Here is an 18785-nt window from a genome sequence, read left to right on the forward strand (position 1 = left end):
AGTGTGACATGGTGCGCTGCCCTTCTTTAGGAACTGTCTGCTGAGATCTGGTAATGTATCTACACAGGTGTCAGCCCTGCAGTCCTCCCCAAGTGAACATTACTATCCTGGGCAGTGTTTAGGTTTGCAGAAGAAAAACTGCAATGCAGGCTTGGGGCTGCTATCTGGGAGCCCAGCTGGAAGGGTGGAAGGGAGTGGTGTGGCTAAGGCCAAAGCCAAGTGTCTCTGTGTCTGTGGTTACAGGAAACATCGCTGTTCCTTATGCATGGATGCTAGTGCTCGTTGAAACCCTTTTAAAGAAAAAAGTTTAATTAAAAATTAAATATATTGTATTATATATGTATATATATATAAAGGCAAAGTAAAAAATACAGTCTCGTTCTAGAAAATACATAGCAGAAAAGAAATTAGATGGTTCAAAAACAACCCTGGCAGAGGCAGCTAGCACATCCAGGGCCTGAGGTTCCTAGCGAAGGCCCAACGCACAGGAGCCCCCAGAAGGAGGTGTGTGAATGAGGAGCGACAGAAGGGGCATCCTTAGGCCACCAACTCTAAAGGCAGTTGCATACCCTAACATACATATGGGAAAGGAAGGGAGCAGGCAAGGCCCTGCCACTTGGCCACATGCAGAAGCAGTGGAGGGCAAGGACTGTGTCTAGCCTGAGATGCAAGCGCTGTAATAGACTGCGCTGCTGGCGTCAGACAGCGCAGAAATGAGGCTGCTCTCCTCTGGACAGGACATGGCGCGCGGACCTAGTTTGGCCAGTGCCACGTGGTAGGGGAGTGTAGTGGCATCCGGTCGAGTCCGGCTGCAATTGAGATACTGGTCGAATTCGGTGAGGTCCACATCGGCCCAAAGGTCTGCGGTAGGCTCCAGTTGTTCTGTGCCCTCAAGAGACGGGGCCTCAGGTGGTGGTGACAGAGGATTGGGAAACGGGCCCGGAGTGCCCAGGGTGCCATAGTAGAGGCCCGCGAGTGGCGCGGCAGGCGGCGCTGTCCTAAGCGCCTCAGCCAGGGGCGCCCCGTAGCAGAAGCTCGGGTCCCGTGCCAGCTCGGGGGCATAGGGCGCCCGGAAAGCCCGCAGAGCGCAGTCCTCGGGCGCTAACGGCGGTGGGAAGAAGGAGGCCTCGCCAGGCTCCAGGCCGTCCAGAGGCGAGCGCTCGGGCGTGGGTAGCCCCAAGCCATCGAACTCCGCACCCAGAGTGGGTAGCTCGCGGAAGGAGCGAGCTGAGCCTGATGCTGCAGCGAAGGGCTCGGGCGGCGCCGACGGCTGCACGAGGCCCGGGAGCAAGAGGCCGGGCTCCAGCCTCCGGACCTTGCGCGCCTGTTTTTTGCGGCGAGGCCGGTACTTGTAGTTGGGATGGTCGCGCAAGTGCTGCACACGCAGCCGTTCGGCCTCTTCCACGAAGGGCCGCTTCTCCGCCGTGTTCAGCTCCTTCCACGCTTTGCCTGTAGGCGAAGGGAGCCTGTTAGTGAACCACCGTCGGGCGCACGACTAGCTAACCCTGCGTGCGCCTCGGGCGCACGGCATGAACATGACATAGACCCCTGCGACCGGCCCTGAAACATCGAATCCCCACCCCCTCCCAAGTTCCCATCCCTCGCCGCCCCTCCCTCCATGGATTCGAGGCTCTCACCCAGCATCTTGCTCAGCACTGCGTTGTGCAGATCCGGATTTTGTTGCGCTAGTCGCTTGCGCTCGTCCTTCGCCCACACCATGAAGGCGTTCATGGGCCGCCGGATTCGCAACTCGTCGGCCGTTTGTCGCTCTCCGCGGCCGAAGCCATAGCGCACTGACTCGGGGCTGCGCGGTGGGCTCCGCGGAAGGCTGGACGGCGAAGCGGGCGAGGTGGGCGAGACGTTGGTGACGGGGAGGCCGCGCGGTTCAGCAGCGGCCCCGAGTCCGGGGGCCCATGCACAGTCGCGGCGGGAGGGCGGGTCGTCCTGTGCGCCGTAGCCGGGCGGCGATCTCTGCATTCCAGCTGGGCACGGCCTGGGCGGAACGCGGCGCGGGAGCGCAGAAGACAGTGGCAGGCACTGCGAAGCCAAGTACGGAGGTCTGACGGACGTCGGGTGGAGACTGTGGGGACGTGGTAGATTCCTGCCAGGAAGGCATCCCAGATATAGAGACACCGGGCCAATCCGCAGCAGAGCTGGCGGACCGGGGCGGGGCTGCCCCTCTCCGTGGTGGCTCCCTTTCTTCTTCCCGGGCCGGATCCAGCTGAGGCCTCCCCAGCGCAGAACGCCCCCCCCCCGACCACTGTCTCAAAAGAAGAGACCCCCGTGTGGGGGAGGACTGCTGGTGTGGGTTAGGGCTCAGAAGGAGGGGGTCCTCGAGGGCTTTCAGGTTTCAGAGCCGAGTTGGCACCCCACCCACGGAAACAGACCCGTGGGCAGGAATGATGGGAGGGGGCAGCGGCTTTAAATTGAATGAAGGAAGACTTATTTTAACACCAAATTCTAGGGAGGTTACTTTCATCGTGCGCCTCGGGAAAAGGAATGGGATTTGGAGATGTTCTTACCTCTTCCTTTGGGTTGACCCTCCCAGATGCTGAGCTCAGCTAAGTAGTTCCAATGCCTCTCCCTAGTTCTGCCCTTGAGGCTGAAGAAACGGTGCGACTTTTTTCTCTCTCCCATACCCAAACTCTGGAACAAGGCAGAAGAACCTGGCCTTGGCCCACAAGGAAAAGGTAAACTTGTGGGCACAGGGCATAGCCAGTCCCTGATTCTCAGAATCTATGTTTGGGCTGCTGTAGCTGGTTTCCCTTCCCCGGGCTAGACTTAGCTGTCCCAGGAAAAGACAAGGGCCTGAGCAGGTGAGGGAGAGGAAAGTTGCCCTCATTCATTTACTCTTTTTATCTGTCCAGCCTCTCCACTAGGAAAGGGTCTGGGCCCTAGAAACTGATGGCTTTCTTCTGAGAGCTGCCCCCTTTCCAGTGCCAAGTGTAACCTCATAGGGGAAAATCCAACGCCCTTGACAGCTGTCTGTGACAAGTCAGAAACTCCATCTACATGTACCCTGGACACTCTGCAATCTTCCCTATCATGTCAAGATATCCCACCTTGAGCACTGAGAGAGAGAGCCTGTGTGTCTTCTGGGGCTGCTCATATGAGTCTTACAGAACCCTGTGCTGTTTCTGAATAGTCTCTTTCTTTCTAAACACTCTTGCCATGGAGAAATCCCAGAGTTCCCCAGAGTCCCTCAGACTAAAGGATGATGAGCATCACTACCTGATATTTTGTCGTGTGGATATGGTAATAAAGTGCACATTAGAGGCCCCGCACCTGCGGCAGTGGCATGGATTCTGAGTAGTGTGGAAGCACTGGGGCAACTCAATAATTTCTCAGATGACATGCAGTGGCGTGGACACCAAGGTGAAAATACTTTCAGGACCTTGCCAGTGGTCAGCTCCCTTTTGCCAGGTCTAGGTAGGTGGGTAGTCTGAACAACTGGTACAGGAGGATGGCAAGTGAGGGCATGAAGAGCTACGTGAAGATTTTCATTTTGAGAATGGGCACAAAGAACTAGAGATAATGGCTGGAGTAGTCAGTGGTAGAGTGCTTGTCTGGCATGCAAAATGACCTACTTTCCATCTTCAGGACCACAAACAAACAAAGCAAAGGACCAGATCTCCCCTGATACAGCCTCACTCCCACCACTTTTTGTCAAAACTACCTTTACTCTATAGTTATGGCTACAGGCTAGAGTCTCCAGAGCCTGGCTTAGCCAGGGACGTAGCTATTTTGATATGATGTTCACTGGGGCTCTAAGAAAGGATCTTCAGAATCTTTTGCCACCGCCTTGTATATTGGGGTGGGCTTGGAGTTCTGTGATAGTTCAGAATCAGCCTCTTGCTCTGAACAGTGTCCAATATTACCTCAATGTTCCCTTCGAAGACCTTCCTGCAGCCACCCCTCCTAGCACCAGCCAGTGACCCTCTTATTCAAGACGTGGCTCAGATGTCTGGCTGTTACATCCCGTGAGCTGGGCAGAAGCCTGCTGGGTGCTCCCTTTTCTATGTAGGGTCAGGCTAACCCTCACTGCCCACTGCTTGGCAACAGTGATGCTGGCAGCTCCCACCCTCCTTCCAGATGGGACAACAGTGGGGGAGGTGACTTCAGTCTGCCAGCAGGGTGGCCCTGACCCTGGAGCCCCAGGGCTGGAGAGACTCCCCAAGGCTGTGCAGGGCTGTTGTGGGTGTGACCAGCTATGTTAAGAGAGTGACATTCCATGTGAATGTCTGAGTCTGTGTGTGGTCTACATGTGTGTCTGTGTCTGTCAGGTTCCCAGGGTGTGGGGTGAGGTATTCCCTAGTGCTGAAGAATGGCCAAGTCCTTGGGAGTCAGAAACGATGGACTCTCCTATAAGGGCATAGGAACTCAGGGATTGAGTTCTGGAATCCCTAAGGCTTCTTTGTTAGATGTGCAGCCCCAGCTTTGGCCAAAGGGAGACAGGAAATTCTGCCGCTGGAACTCCACTTCAGTCTGCTTGGTTCTACTTGGCTCAGATAGACACTTACTCATGACAGGAGCTTGTCTGTAGCCCCAGCTTCTAGAAACTTAGAATGGTAGGACACATCTTTTCTACCAGTATGGGGCTAGCTACCTTCCTGCCTACACCTTCCTCAGCCTTCCTGGACCCCAGGCCTCTGTGAGACCTGCAAAGGATTCTGGGTAGTTCCCCTTGGTGGCTATGGTGGGGGATTGGCTTGGCTCTGCTCTGCCTGGGGGTGGTGAGACCTCCCAAGCACTGCCTGGGCACAGACCTCCCAGGCTCCCACCAGACAGCTCTGGCTGCTGTACAGCAGTGAGGCTGGGACCAATTACATAGTCCTGCAGGGCTTGGACCCTCCCACTCCCAAAGGGTGGGGTGGGGTCCCCGTCTGAGGACAATGGAGCTCCAGGTGGATGACTCTTCTTTGCTAGCTGTCTTCTGGTTCAGTCCCTCCTTTCAGCACACCATTCTTGGCTCTAAATCTTGCTGGCCTCCCAGTGGCTGGATTTGGGGGAAATATGAAGCTAGGGTCATATTCTTTCCTGGGGTCACAGCCTTTGGCAAAATCTGATGCCTTAGAATATCAGGCATGTGCGACTCTCAGGCATGAACAGGTCTGGTTTAGATGAGCTAGACCCTAACCTAACAAATCCTTCAGCTCTTTTTTCCCTCAGTCCTGGGATTGTGGTAGGTTTCTGAAACCTTTCTTTCGGGAAAGGGCACATTTAGGAGACAGGGACTGCCTTGGTTTTATGAGTACATGCAGCAAGCAATGTGAATAGGTGTATAAATGTATAGAAATAGCTTCAAATGTTGGGTTCTCAGTAAAGTTCACAGGTCCAGTTCTCAGTCATGGAGCCAGAGTCCCACTCAGAGCATGGTGGGAGTGGGACTGTTGGGATGAACGGGTGTTAGGCTGGTGGAGGGGTGGCATGTACAGCGCAAGTGGTAGCTGTTGTAGGTTAAAGAATGATGCTCACTCATGTGGTTGTGTAGAGATGGCTTGGCTCTCATTTGTTCTGTGCCCTTTGGCCAGAAGGACTGGGTGGGAAGACTAGGAATGAGAGAAGCAAGTGCAACCTATTACTGCAGGATAATAGCAGGCCAGAGTGCTGTGGAGATTTGGGAGCAACCAATATGCAACAGAGGGGCTTCTGTGGGTGGGCCAGAAGTCAGATATATTTTGAAGGATGTTTCAGAATTTCAGAGTTATTATACTGCGGTGAGCATGTGGGTTCTCAGGGTGTTATCACAGGCAATGTCCACTTTTAGGGTCACTGGATGAGACCTGGGTGGGCTGTCAGGTGGGCTGTTGTTCAACATTTTGAAGTGTTCTGGTCCAGGATGGCTGCACGGTCAACTTGTGTCCTTCAAAGTAGTCACCTACTGTGTATGGGTCTCTGCAGCAACACGGCGCTCCTGCTCTGCAGGGACTCCATGGGAACCTGGCTGGACTGCTGGGGACTCATGGGTTTCCGTGGCGACAACAGGGCGGAGCCAGGAAACAGCCGCTCAGGAAGGAAGGCTGGCCTTCGGGCCAGAGAGAACCTACTGGGCGGAGGAGGCGCCAGACATTCTGTCCAGCTTCCCCAACCCCTGCTGGCCGGTACTCTCGCCCATTCCGTTGGCCTCACCCACGGCCCCGCCCCCACACCTCAGGACTGCGAGTCTGTACATAAATAGCTACTTTAATTCTCCCCTCGGTGCCTGGCTTGGGGCTGTGGATGTTGCTGTCTTTGTTCTCATAAGTGCATCGGTTCCCTTGGTGGTCCTTTGTCTATAAGGTGGGCTAACTGCAGGCAATCGCGGGTTTCTTAGGCTGCTGGAGTGTAGGACCCATCCCGAACGCTCTGCCTTGTTGGTCTGGCTCCTCCCTGCTTTGACAGATCGGGAGATGAAGATAAAGAGAGACTAAGGCAGAGAAAACATCTCTCTCCTCTTCCTCCCTCCCCATTTTTCCTTGTCTTTCTTTTTCTTTTTCTTTTCCTCCTCCTCCTCCTCCTCTTTGGTTTTTCGAAACAGGGTTTCTCTGCATACCCTTGGCTGTCCTGGAAGTAGCTCTGTAGACCAGGCTGGCCTGAAACTCATGGAGATCCACCTGCCTCTATCACTCAAGTGCTGGTATTAAAGGCATACACCACCATTGCCCGGGTATTTCCCCCCGCCCCCCCTTTTTAAATGTTGCTAACTGGATTAGGCATGGTTGTAGGTTTAGGGATTGTAGGTGCAGTATCACACCCAGCTTTGTATGCTTTGTTTTTGTTTTCTCCTTTTTCTTTTCCTGATTATTGATAAGTAGCTTTGGTGGGGAACCAGCTGGCTATGTTTAGGGATTTCCACTCTCCTTTGCTCAGAGACAGAATCAGAATTCATTCTTTTAGTACTGAGCCCCCTGCTGGCACCAGACTGTCTTCTGAGATAGGAAATTGGAAAAGAACAGCCCCTGTTCTTGCTGTAAGATGTTTCTATTCTGGAGTAGAGAGGCTAAAGATCAATAAATCCACAAATCAATCCAGTATCAGGAGTACTGGGTATGAAAAGGGCTATATCAGTATTTACAGCCTATTTTTTTCATGAGTGTTTTTTTGTTTTGTTTTGTTGTTTTTGGCCCAAACCTGAAAGAAACGTGAAGAAACCATACAATCGGCATGCTACCTGCACAGATGGGGAGCTGTTTAAAGCCACTGAAGAAAAAAAAGGGAGCAGGTGTATGGAAGGGCAGGGGTGAAACATGAGGGTCAAGAGGCCCAGCGGAGCCTGGAAGGATCTTGCTTCCCTCCGAATGAGAGCTGGGAAGGCTTTTCAGTGACTTAGCATCCTCTCGGCAGAGCTTTGCTCCTGCAGTGCTTAGCTGTGACTGACTTTGCCCAGGCTGGTCTCTGCAGGATGGCAGGACAATTCCACAGGTTTGCTGCCTCTGAGTCAGACCTCCATGCTTCATCCATTGCCTCTGACCTCGTAGCTGCCTGGGGCTCCTCAGGGTAGGAGGGTGGAGTGGCCGCCAGGCTGGCGGGCTGGCAGGGGAGGGGGGCAGCGTTTCTGGGAATTGTGTCAGGGAAGCACATTGTTAGAGCTAGCCTACACTAGGCCTTGCTGGCCTCTAGGGGATGCCTCCTGCCTCCCTAGTACTGCCTCTGGGGGAGGAAGCTGGGTCCTGGCCAGGCTGTGGGCTGGTGGGGGACTTTCCAAACAGACATTTCCATAAGCCTATGGCTCTTCCCATTCTGTAGGCTGGGAGACTGAGGCTCAGAGAACTCACAGCTACACAGACAAAACCAATACCCACATGTCTAGCTTTCATTTTCTACCTCAAATGACTATATGAGACCCTTTTATCACCGTTGTCACTGGTCACTGCTTTGTCTAACCACAGAAGCCAGTGCCCAAGGAGGGCTAAAGTGGCACTGGTTGTAGATTCACAGAGCCCTGTGGTGGAGACCTGCAACCCCCAATGGGCAGAAGACCTGAGAACTGCATGCAGGGGCGGGACTATCATATGGTGACAGGGTTAGGACCTCCTGGAGCTTAGGATGCCTCCTAGTCTGTGATGATTGGAAAAGAAACAAGGGACTCCGTGTGAGCTTGGCAGTGTGAGTCTTCCCACCCACCACCTCCCTGCCTTGGCCAGAGGGGAAGCATTCAGGCCACCACTGGGGTCAGGGCCAGCTCTGGGCAGACATGGTTGGGGGGCAGGGATCACAAATAGAAAAATAAATGGCTTGGGCTTCCTGAACTGTTTCCTGAACTGAAGAAGGGGGAGGGGCAGGCTTTGGGTCAAAGGTGCGGTTGGCCTAGTGGGGCAGACCCTGGGGATGTCCCATGACCCTACCTCATTAGAATATTCCCTGCCCCTTTCAGATCTTCAGGCTGGGATATCTCTATCCCAGGGTCCCTGTGATAGGGCTGGGTTTCTCATTGAGGACTCCTGAAGTTGGAGATCCACTTCAGGGGCAGACTCTTAAGAAATATTGGGAGTGTGTATGTGTACCCCAGGAAGGTTGGGTGCTAAAGCCATTGGTGAGCTGTTAAGATGCCTCATCTAGGTATTCTGGGAACTTGGGAAAGCCACCAGTAGTAGATGGGACAAGATAGATAGGCAAGGCTGTCGTCTCCCAGAAGCCTTCTTTCCCAGCTGGCATCACATTGTCCAAGAAACTTCCTATTTCCAAACCAAACTCAGGCGGGCGTGTCCTCCACCACCTTCAGAGGGCTAGAGTAGAGAACACCACAGTGGAGTGAACACCTGGGTGAATCTATGGTCTAGATGTTTGGTGGGGAGATTCCACTGAAGATAAAGCTCTGAAAGTCGGCAAGGTGTGTGGGGGGGGGGGGGGGGGTGGGGAGGGGACGGGTCTGGAGTGGGAGCTGACTTCTCTGATCAAGGGCCAGAAGGTTGGATTTGGAGCTCCTGTAGGGTCTGGGATCAGGACTTCTTGTTTGTTTCTCAAACAAGGCTCTCACATACATATCTGAGGATAACCTTGAACTTGTGATCTTCCTGTCTCTACACACCCCCATCCCCACCCCCCTGAGTGCCGGGAGTACAGGCAGGTACCTGTGATACCTGCTTTGTATGCAGTATGGTGGATTGAAATCAGGGCTTCCTACATGCTAAACAAACACTACCAACTGAGCCAATCCCCACCTCAAGGAGTGAAGTTTTCTAAAGTTTGAATGTGGAAATATTTGGCTGGTGAGCACCAACCCCACAAATGAGGACTCCTCAGGATTGAACACATCTTTGATCTGGCTTCTTTGTGACCATAGCTCCCCTGCTGGTGATCTTCTGGATTTTCCTCAGGAAAGATCCCATGTTGAGCAGGTCTGTGGGTGGCTCCTGCCACCTACAGGCTGCTGCTGCTCATCACTGGGACCACTCAGAGCTGGGACTACTCAGTAAGCAGTCCCTTGATGGGGCCAGTCATCAGCCGAACACAGCAAGGCTGAAGGCCCCGCTGAAGGCCCCGTGGGTCTCTTACTGCTTGTGCTGTGGTAGCGTCCTGCAAGCATTAACTCAGTACTCAAACACAGGCTTCCCTCTCCCAGAATTTGTTTGGATGAGTTTAGGTTAGAGCAAGGGCCCAGCTCCCAGTAAAGGGCAGAATCAGAGTTGGTATGAAACTAGAGAGCTGTGTTTAATTGTCACTCCACCTCTGGAAAAGCTTTGTTACCTACAAGAAATTCCATGCCTTTTCCTTATGGTAAAGATGTCATAACTGATTAAAATGTTCAGTCCAGGCCATTTGTATATGTTATTTGCACTCTGTCCTCCTGGGTACAAAAAAAATTCAGCTTTTTTTTGACTTTTGGTACCAGCACACTGACTTTTGGTATAGCACAGAAGAGGAGCAGAGTACCGTTCTCCCTTTCCTGGGCAAGGTTACAGTCGTGAGGTACTGCTTCAGTACCTGGTTGCCTCAGTACCCTGCCCTGTTCTCAGTGTGTAATGTGAATCAGATGATCCTGATCGCAGCCCTTCATTGTCACTTCACAGGTTGGGAGACTAAGACATATAGCAACGTGCAGAACTTGGGATTTATGCCCTGTTTGGTTAACTTCAGAACCTGAATAGGTTTTTGTTGTTGTTTGTTTGTTTGATTTTTTTTTTTCCCCGAGACAGAGTTTCTCTGTGTGGCCCTGGCTGTCTTGGAACTAGCTCTGTAGACCAGGCTGGCCTTGAATTCACGGGGATCCGCCGGACTCTCTGACTCTCCAGAGCTGGAATTAAAAAGGCATGAGCTTCAATTTCCTGGCTAAAGCCTGAATTCTTGCCGAGAAATCGTTTCAGAGTCCCAGGCCATCTGTGCAGAGGCAAGAAAGCGCCAAACTCGGCTTGGCACCAAGTGAAGTGCGTGAGGTGAGAAGTAGGGGCGACCGGAGTGGACCAGTGAAGGCGCGATGGGCCGCCAGGGCAAGCGGCTCAGATGGGTTGAGTGCAAGACCCGAGCGCGGTAGGGTTGTTCTCCTCCCTCCTCCAGTTCCACCCTCTCTCTGGCATTCCTGGGGCACGTGGGACCGTGGTCCCGCGGAGGTACCTACGGAACTACCTTTTCCAGCGGGCGCAGGCCGCAGGCCGCGCAGTCGTCTGGGAGTTGTGGTCCCGGGGGCGGAGACTCTTTTTTTTTTTTTAATAGTGTTGCACGCGGCCGCCAGGCGGAGGTTTGGACCGCGGATCGAGGCGGCGGCGGCCGAGGTCGGGCCGGGCGGCGCAACCGGCGCAACCCGCCGCCACCGAGGTAGTGATGGGCAAGGAGGAGGAGATTGCTCGTATCGCCCGGAGGCTGGACAAAATGGTGACCAGGAAGAACGCGGTGAGGGGCGCGGGCCGCCAGGACCCTGGGGCCCCGCTCCGTGGAGACCGTCTGAACCTACCCTCGGGCAGGATGACACCTAGCCCATTCAGTCGAGACCCCTTGCCCATGCCCGCCCTCCACCCTGCCCTGGGACTGCCGCTTCGCAATGGACGCCACGCTGACCGAGACCCGTCCTCTGTTCGTCGCCCGGCGGTGGCCACGGGCGTTCTTGGCCCAGCCGTTGTCTCCCCTGTCTGCCCCCACCCTTCAGAACCAGGTTTCTCTAATAAATTTTTCCCCTGCTTAGTCAGGCCTCAGGCAACAGCAAGTCGGTTTGGGCAGACAGTAGAGATAACTGCCCCATGCCTGGCCCCTGGCCAGTGTGGGCTTGGCAGTCCAGCCTGCCTTCCGACCACCGTGGTCACCTGCGTAGCCTTTGGGGAGCATCCTTAGGGGGTGATGGCACCTGCATCTTGCCTTTCGTGGGTGGGAAGGGACTAGGAGGTGGCCTTAAGACTAGAGCATCCGTGGCACCTCTCCTAGGGCAGCCCGGATGGTGGCTGAGTCATGAGTCTGTACAGCCTCCCCAGGACTGTGCTTGAAGTAGAGGGCTGCAGGACGGCTTTTGGGGGTGAGCAGGATTGCTCTGGGGGTGGAGGGTTAGGACCCTCTAAAGTAGGAAGCAGGTTAAGTTCCCATATATGCCTTTACACTGGAAACAGAACCCACTTTGCGAACACCTGGGCTGCAGAGGCCTTTTCTGGTAAGGGTGTTAAACTTGGAACTGAGGGTGGCAGAGATAGGGTGGGAATCCATAGGCAGACAGTAAGGATGGAAGACCACAGATAGGATTGTACAGTTGAGAAGGGAACCTGTAGAGGTTCCAGCATCCTGAGAGGCTCCTTGGAACAGCTGGTGGTTTGTTTGGGCTTTCCTTGTGGGAGTGCAGGGCCCTGGTGGATGAGTGCACCCGGCTCCAAGGATCAGGTCTTAGGAAAGTCGGCCACCTCAGGGCTGATTGGTATACAGCCTGCTTTAGGGCCATGGACCAAGGCTGCAGCCTGAGCAGACAGTTCACACAAATTGAAGGGTCAGCCCCAGCCGCTACCACTAACTAGTAAGGAAGGTTTGAGCAGAGGAAGAAAATCAGGGTTGTCTGTTACAGTACAGGGCAGAGGACGGTGGTGGCCAGTGTGGAAAAGAGATAAAAAGTGGGACTATGGGACTTGTAGGTGCTGGCTTTAAGAAAAACTAGCATCCTTCCCTTTGCATATTTAAATTTATTTTACATTTGTTATTGTGGTGTGTGTGTGTGTGTGTGTGTGTAAGTAAGTATAAGTATGAGGATAACTCCTGGAAATTGGTTATCTCCTCCTACCGGTTGGGACCTGGAGATTGATCTTAGGTTGTATGGCTTGTCGACAAGTGCTTTGATCTGCTGAGTCACCTACCTCCCCTTTGATACTGGGTATTGAACCCAGGGCCTTAACTTGCCAAGCAAGTGCTTTATTTACCACAGCTGCGGCTACATGGCCCTCTGTGTAAGACATCTCATTAGGATGCCTATGCTAATCTTGAATTCACTCTGAAGCTCAGGTAAGCTTTGAACTTTTGATCTTCCTGTCCGAGCCTCCTGATAAGGGCTGCGTCACCAGGGTTGGTAGTCTTCAATTAGCAGTAATTGTGCCTCTGATAAACTTCATTGACTATGGTACTGTTACTTTGCAAATCTGTGCCTGGAGTAGAGATTCCTGAGAGTTTGGGTAGAGGGTCTTAAGGTGGGAACGGGAAGAGCCTGCCTACTCTGGAGGCAGCCTGTCTGTAGATGCTGAAGGAAACCAGGGTTGTCTGTTACAATACCGTTAGTAGTGCTGCACTGATGGTAGGCTGCTCTACCACCACGGCATAGATGGACTAAGGTTAAAGAACCCGAGTTACACTTCTGAGTGCCTTTCCATGTTGAGCAGAAACTGGGGCTTTTTTTTTTTTTTTTTTTTTTTTATTATTATTAGTAGTAGTAGTTTGTTCAGTTTCCTCCTGTGGTTACCAAGATGTCTGGAGATCACCATAGGTGCTGGGTGAGAAACCACCTGATCTTTGATTTCAGTGCTGTTGAGCTATTTGCCTCTATTCTGCCCTATGGCAGTAAAGAGCCCCTGTTGTGATGTAGGAACAGGTATGCAGTGCTCTGGGGATCTCAGGTAGAGGAGTGGTTTCTTTCTGACATGTAAGTTGTCCCCCATGTGATCACGAAGAGGTGGGATTGTCCACTGAGCCCCCCTGACTAGTGTTCTCTGTGTAGTCCTTGCCATCCTGGAGCTCACTCTGTAGGCCAGGCTGGCCTTGAACTCAGATATTCACCAGCCTCTGCGTCCTGAATGCTAGGATTAAAGACATGTACCACCAATACCCAATATCCACTAAGGTTTAAAGTCCCTTATGAATGTCCATTTTCCTTCTAGGAGGGAGCCATGGATTTGCTGCGGGAGCTGAAAAATATGCCTATTACATTGCACTTGCTCCAGGTAAGCTCTTCCTGCCCTGCCCTAGGATGGTTCCAGAGACAGCAATTCCAAGTGCATCTAGCAGGGCTCCCAATATAAACTCCCATGTGGCTTAATTGGCACAAACAACTGTTCTAAGGAGAGGATTTCTGATTCTCTCTGGTGATCAGGGAGGTGGTAGTTAGGTGCCCTGGGTTTTCTGTCCCTGCCCATTCCCCAGCTGTTCACTGTGGGAGCCAAGAGTCCTTGGTGAGGATCTGCCTCTGGAACAGACCCCTGCCACCTCTGACTCTGACCACTTGCCTTGCAGTCCACCCGAGTTGGGATGTCTGTCAATGCTCTGCGGAAGCAGAGTTCAGACGAGGAGCTCATTGCACTTGCCAAGTCCCTCATCAAGTCCTGGAAGAAGCTCTTGGGTGAGTCTCAGAATGTAAAGGGCAGCTCTTGCTGGTCAGCATAGCATAGAGTGCTGGCTCTGCTCTCCTGATTGCATCTATACATAGTGGGATGTGACAGCCATAGATCAGAAAGCACCCATCCCTGGGTGGTAGGATGAGGATGATGGGAGATGTTGTGATGGGGAGGTGATGGCCTGGGAGGCAGGACCATTGAGACAAGGTATCTGCTGCTGAGGAGGTTCTCAAGCTGCAGGAGGCCAACAGGAAAGGAGGTCCAGGTCAGGATGCTCCAGCTGAAGGGGGAGGAGGTGGGACTGCTACCCATCCAAGAGGTGAACTAGGCAGACAGCAACTGTTTCTGGAGACAGTGGACAGCCAGGCTGTAGAGGTGGTCCCATTGATTAGGAAGGGTCCTATTGATTAGGGTTCTGTCTACTTCTGTGAGACAACACAGGGCCTGTCCCTCTTTATAGTCACATGCCCTGGTCCCTAGTTCAGGCTTTGGGCAAGGTCCTGCCCATGTTTTCAGAAGGAGCCTTGTGTGAGGCATGTTTGGCTTTTGGCTGGGTTGGGCCTTGATGAGTCCCACAGCAGCCTGCTTGGGGAGGGTGGGTCCTAAAGAGGCTGGTGGACTTGCTGGGATCAGCAGTAAGGTCTGGTAGTCTGGCACCTTGCCTGTCAAATAGCTTTAAGCAGAAAGGATAATGGCCAGGCTGAGGCTGGGCTCCCACCTGGCTACCTACTCCTGATCAGTCTACACCATCTGTTTTCTGATAATGGCAGATGTTTCTGATGGCAAATCCAGGGATCAAGGGAGGGGCACACCTTTGCCTACATCATCCTCAAAGGATGCCTCAGGGACTACGGATCTCAGGTACCGTACCTGAAGGCAGGTACATACATTTATGTCTCTTGACTCAGTTTACCTCTTGCCCATCTGAGATGTCTGTGTCTGCCTGTCACTGGCTTCACTGAGACCTTCATTAAGGAGCTCCTATCCAACAGAGCTGGCCCAGCCCCAGGCCCCCTTGCCTACTTCCTCAAACCCTACCTTTTTGCTATTCATCAGGACTGGTGAATGGGTCCTTTAATGCAAACGCTATCCAGAGCCAGAGGGAGCCCAGCTCTTATCTCCACATTTGTGTGGCAACACCATTGCTTTAAAGGTGGTCAGAGCAGCCCTGTTACCATGGACACTAGGAGCACTAGTAGAAACAGCCTATAGATGAGAAACTACTTTGACCAGAGGCTGGTCCGAGGCCATGACAGGCTAAGCTCTGGACCCCAGTGTAGCATTCCTGATATCATGTTACATCCTGAGCTCAATAGTACAGTTGATTTTGCTTCAGAAAGCCACCTGATGCTGCTGATTTCCAGAAGTGGTGTGAGGAAAGGGCCTGGTGGGCACAGCATGAATTTTGGGCAAGTCTTGTGTTGGGCCCAGACTTGAGGAAATCCTTGCCCAATTTCATTTGTGTTGAGTGGGGTCACCTGTGACATTAAGCCTTGACTTTGGGCGACCTCCCACCTCATTTTTACTCCAGGCAACTAGAATTATTTGCCTGGTTCTGCCATTATCTGCCACAGCATGGCCCATGTCTTAGGTCTCTCGAGAAACACTCTGGAGGTAGCGAGAATATCTCATCCTATTTTGACCATGGAGTGTTGCTCAGACACTGACTGTGGAGGAGCTGACGTCCACTTAGGTGATCTGTGTCTCTGTGGGCCTTCTAGACAATGCTCTGACCTGATGAAGACATAACACATGGCACTAGGCTGAACTAAGGATAGATGAGATCATTGGTCCTAGTTATAGAGCAGACAGGCCTTGGAGGTCAGCATGCTGTCCACATTTGCTTTTCTGGGGATTCCTGTGGCCCAGGAAAGGTCAGGGAACCACCCAGAGGTATCACCAGCTACTGGAGATGTGCAACTGAGCTCAGCAGGTTCAGTCTGAGCCCAGCAGGCTTTGTCTCTCCAGCTGCAAGAAGCCAGACCCACCTAAGACCTCATCCACTCCAAGGATCACCACATTTCCCCAAGTGCCCGTCACCTGTGACGCTGTACGAAACAAATGCCGAGAGATGCTGACTTTGGCTCTGCAAACTGACCGTGAGTGTTACAAGGTCTGGATTTTGACCCACTAAGTGGCCTGGGCCTCTGCCTGCTTCAGAGCTTGCTGTTGGAGAGACAACTCTTCTCTTTAGCTCACTGTGACCTAGCAAAGAGGCTAAGGTTTTGGGGGGTCACTTCAACATCTGTATCTTGGAAACTGTCTCCCAGGAATACAAGTGTTCTATTTAGCTTCTAGGGTTCTGTGCAAGCCGAGGGGTGGCAAATACAAGTGAGGGTTCCCTCTTACAGATGACCACGTGACTGTTGGTGTGAACTGTGAGCATCTGTCATCTCAGATCGAGGAGTATATCCTTTGTACAGGGTATATAGGGTCAAGGGCTTCTGATAAGAGTCTGTAGTCCACTGAGTTGTGCTTCTCCTGTAGCTATTGGATATAACTGTAGGCTACACAGTTCCCCTTCTGGGTGGTCCCTTGACCTTTCCTGGGCCATTAATGGGTAAGGGGCTGTGACTACCTACTAGATAGATCTAGGTCTCAAACAGGAATAGGCCTAGAGAAGGCACAACACTATAGGCCCTCGGGTCCACCACAGGTCTTGAGTGGGTAGACTCATCTCCATAAACCTGGAAGAACATTCCCCATATGACTCCCAGGAGGGGGAGATCAGAAACCTCAGATGGGTCCTTAAATACTTGCACGCATCTTCCTGGATGTGGGAAACACTGACATGAAGTACAAGAACCGTATTCGGAGCAGAATCTCTAACCTGAAAGATGCCAAGAACCCTGGCCTACGGAGGAATGTCCTGTGTGGTGCCATCACACCCCAGCAGATAGCTGTGATGACATCAGAGGTGAGTTCCCCTGGAGAGGCTGGGGCAGGCTGTTTCTGCAGAGCTATAGGTTGAACACTTCACCCTTTTTGTCAGGAGATGGCCAGTGACGAGCTGAAGGAGATCCGCAAGGCCATGACCAAGGAGGCCATCCGTGAGCACCAGATGGCCCGTACAGGTGGCACACAGACTGACCTATTTACCTGCAACAAGTGCAGGAAGAAGAACTGCACCTACACACAGGTTGGGGTCCACTCTATCTTCCTTGTCTAGGAACCTCAGGGTACACTCATCCTCTCTTTGAGTACCACCTATGTCCCTACTTTTGGTCTACGGCTCTGTGCCAAGGCTAAGTGGCTTGGCCATGCCCAGCATGGACAGAGAGGAGTATAATATGCTGTTTGTCAGTAGCTATGGGATCTTCGGATGCTGCTATGGAAGTGGAAGCTGGGGGACTCAGGGAAGACTATGTGGACTCCAAGGGACATTGGGGGCTTAGGAAGAGGGTACTAAATTAAGATGGTCTCTGGTAGGCAGCTCTAGGGCTTGTGGAAACTGCCATCATCTGCGATACGCTGCAGAGGGCTGGACCCGAGCGGCAGAGCAGCTCAGTCCCCACGGCTCAGGCCCTGTGGGGTCACGTTTGCTGTGGAGTTTCCAATATGGCCGAGGCCACTGGCATCTCTGCGGATGCTTTTACTTTATAGACCCTCCTGTTGGGAATCCTGTACTTATCCAACATTCTAGACTCTACTGAGCACAGTTGTTGAGGGCCACAAAGGCCTCTGTTTATCAGGATAACCTACTTCCTCTATAGGTCTAGTTCTAGAAGGTTGAGCTAGGTCACTGGGCAGTTTCAAATCATCAGTAGCGATCAGGGGGGGTATAAGAACGTAGTGCCCAGATCAGGGCAGCAAAACCCGGGATTCAGCCCCCTACCCTACAGGTGCAGACCCGCAGCTCCGACGAGCCCATGACCACCTATGTTGTCTGCAACGAGTGTGGGAACCGATGGAAGGTAGGTGGGTGGGCCCAGAATGCTTGCCTCCAGTCCAGTCTCGATGCATATTGGGCCTGAAGTAGGAACTGGGGGGCCCATTATATCCAGCTAGCTGCCTGGGAGTCTGGGATGGAGCCTATCCTGTTTCTGCCCTAGGGGGTTGTGTGGGGCCTTGGCCAGACATTTCCCTGCCTTCCTGCAGTTCTGCTGAGCCCTTGTACTGACATAGTCCTGGCCATGGCTAACACTGTCCCTCCTGCAATGTTCTTGGTGGACACAGCTTCTGTGGAGATTCCCTGAAGGTGGCATGCCCAGTTCCAGTCTGCCTGGTGTGCACCTTTCTGCCTTTGTCTCTCATTATTAAATATTTTTTTTTTTTGCCTTCCTCTGGCCTTGCTCCTAATGGGCTAACCACAGGCTTCAGCTGGGTCCTGTTCTACCGCTGCAGATCTGCTCCCTGGGCTCAGACAACACTTAAGCTAAGCTGTGGTGAGGCAGTATTATAGACAAGAGCTTGTCTAGTGTTTGGAGAGATTACTCGTTCATGTATGATTCTAGGCTATTGCTAATGCTTGTGTATGTACCACCATGCTGGCTGTGTGGGCTGGTGCAGGAGCTTGCCCAGTGTTCACCCATTCTCACCAGACATGGCAGCCTCAGGACCTGGTGTCCTTTCAGGATGTTTTGCTTTGTCCTTCACTCTGCTTGCCCATGGGGGAGGATGGTCACTGAGCTGACGTCAGTTCTCGCTTCAAATTGCTGAAGCTTCCAGCAACTTGGAGGAACAAAGTAGTGGGTGCTTTGCTTTATTGGACCTGTAAGATTAAGATGGTGTTGGGTCTAGCTTCTTTAGAAAGACCATACCATCCGCTTTGTTCCCATCAGCCTCTGGGAAGACATTTCATCAAGTGCTGGGCTTTGGATAGTCTTTGGTTGCATCTGAAGCCTTTGTCGGTGCTGACCCACTGTAGAGTCGAGGCCAGTTCCTAGAGCCATGCCTTGGGCAGGGCCCACACTGGTCACTTACTAAGGCGACTGCTATGGGTCAGCGCACAAGGTAGATAGAGTCTGATAGATAATCCTTTTCTCCAACCTCCTACTCCAATTGTGGGATAAACAGAGGCTTCTGTTTTTAAAAAATACAGAATACTCTATCATGTGTTTGACGTGTAGAGGAATACACACA

The 18785-nt window shown here is 52.6% G+C and overlaps 2 protein-coding genes across 5 annotated transcripts; one reads left to right on the forward strand and one right to left on the reverse strand.

Moving 5' to 3' along the window:
* Positions 1 to 288: 288 nt before the first annotated feature.
* Sox18 (SRY-box transcription factor 18) lies at positions 289 to 2221 on the reverse strand. Its single transcript, XM_034493795.3, has 2 exons — positions 1638 to 2221; positions 289 to 1449 (listed from the first exon to the last, which is right to left on the reverse strand). Exons 1-2 carry the CDS (start codon positions 1975 to 1977, stop codon positions 656 to 658), a joined length of 1134 nt encoding a protein of 377 aa, XP_034349686.1. The 5' UTR covers positions 1978 to 2221; the 3' UTR covers positions 289 to 655.
* An 8407-nt stretch (positions 2222 to 10628) lies between these two features.
* Positions 10629 to 18761, forward strand: Tcea2 (transcription elongation factor A2). Of its 4 annotated transcripts, none has more exons than XM_076930458.1 (10): positions 10629 to 10806; positions 13251 to 13313; positions 13603 to 13708; positions 14474 to 14564; positions 15672 to 15802; positions 16055 to 16111; positions 16466 to 16620; positions 16696 to 16842; positions 17546 to 17617; positions 18017 to 18656. In XM_076930458.1, exons 1-10 carry the CDS (start codon positions 10738 to 10740, stop codon positions 18080 to 18082), a joined length of 957 nt encoding a protein of 318 aa, XP_076786573.1. In that variant the 5' UTR covers positions 10629 to 10737; the 3' UTR covers positions 18083 to 18656. The 4 variants fall into 4 exon arrangements, with proteins under 4 accessions (XP_076786573.1, XP_034351648.1, XP_034351652.1 ...); XM_034495757.2 differs by having other exon boundaries at positions 10662 to 11065; positions 18017 to 18759; XM_034495761.2 differs by lacking the exon at positions 18017 to 18656 and adding an exon at positions 17802 to 17984 and having other exon boundaries at positions 10664 to 11065.
* Positions 18762 to 18785: the final 24 nt, after the last annotated feature.

This window comes from Arvicanthis niloticus, chromosome 2 (genome assembly GCF_011762505.2).
Source record: "Arvicanthis niloticus isolate mArvNil1 chromosome 2, mArvNil1.pat.X, whole genome shotgun sequence".
Taxonomy (NCBI): domain Eukaryota; kingdom Metazoa; phylum Chordata; class Mammalia; order Rodentia; family Muridae; genus Arvicanthis; species Arvicanthis niloticus.

Coding starts and splice junctions, on each gene's coding strand:
- Sox18 (XM_034493795.3), bottom strand. CDS start 1,977: ATGCAGAGATCGCCGCCCGGCTACGGCGCACAGGACGACCCGCCCTCC. Junction 1,450..1,637: donor AGTGCTGAGCAAGATGCTGG/GTGAGAGCCTCG, acceptor CTTCGCCTACAG/GCAAAGCGTGGAAGGAGCTG.
- Tcea2 (XM_034495757.2), top strand. CDS start 10,955: ATGGACGCCACGCTGACCGAGACCCGTCCTCTGTTCGTCGCCCGGCGG. Junction 15,803..16,054: donor TTTGGCTCTGCAAACTGACC/GTGAGTGTTACA, acceptor TCCCTCTTACAG/ATGACCACGTGACTGTTGGT. Junction 16,112..16,465: donor GTCATCTCAGATCGAGGAGT/ATATCCTTTGTA, acceptor AAATACTTGCAC/GCATCTTCCTGGATGTGGGA.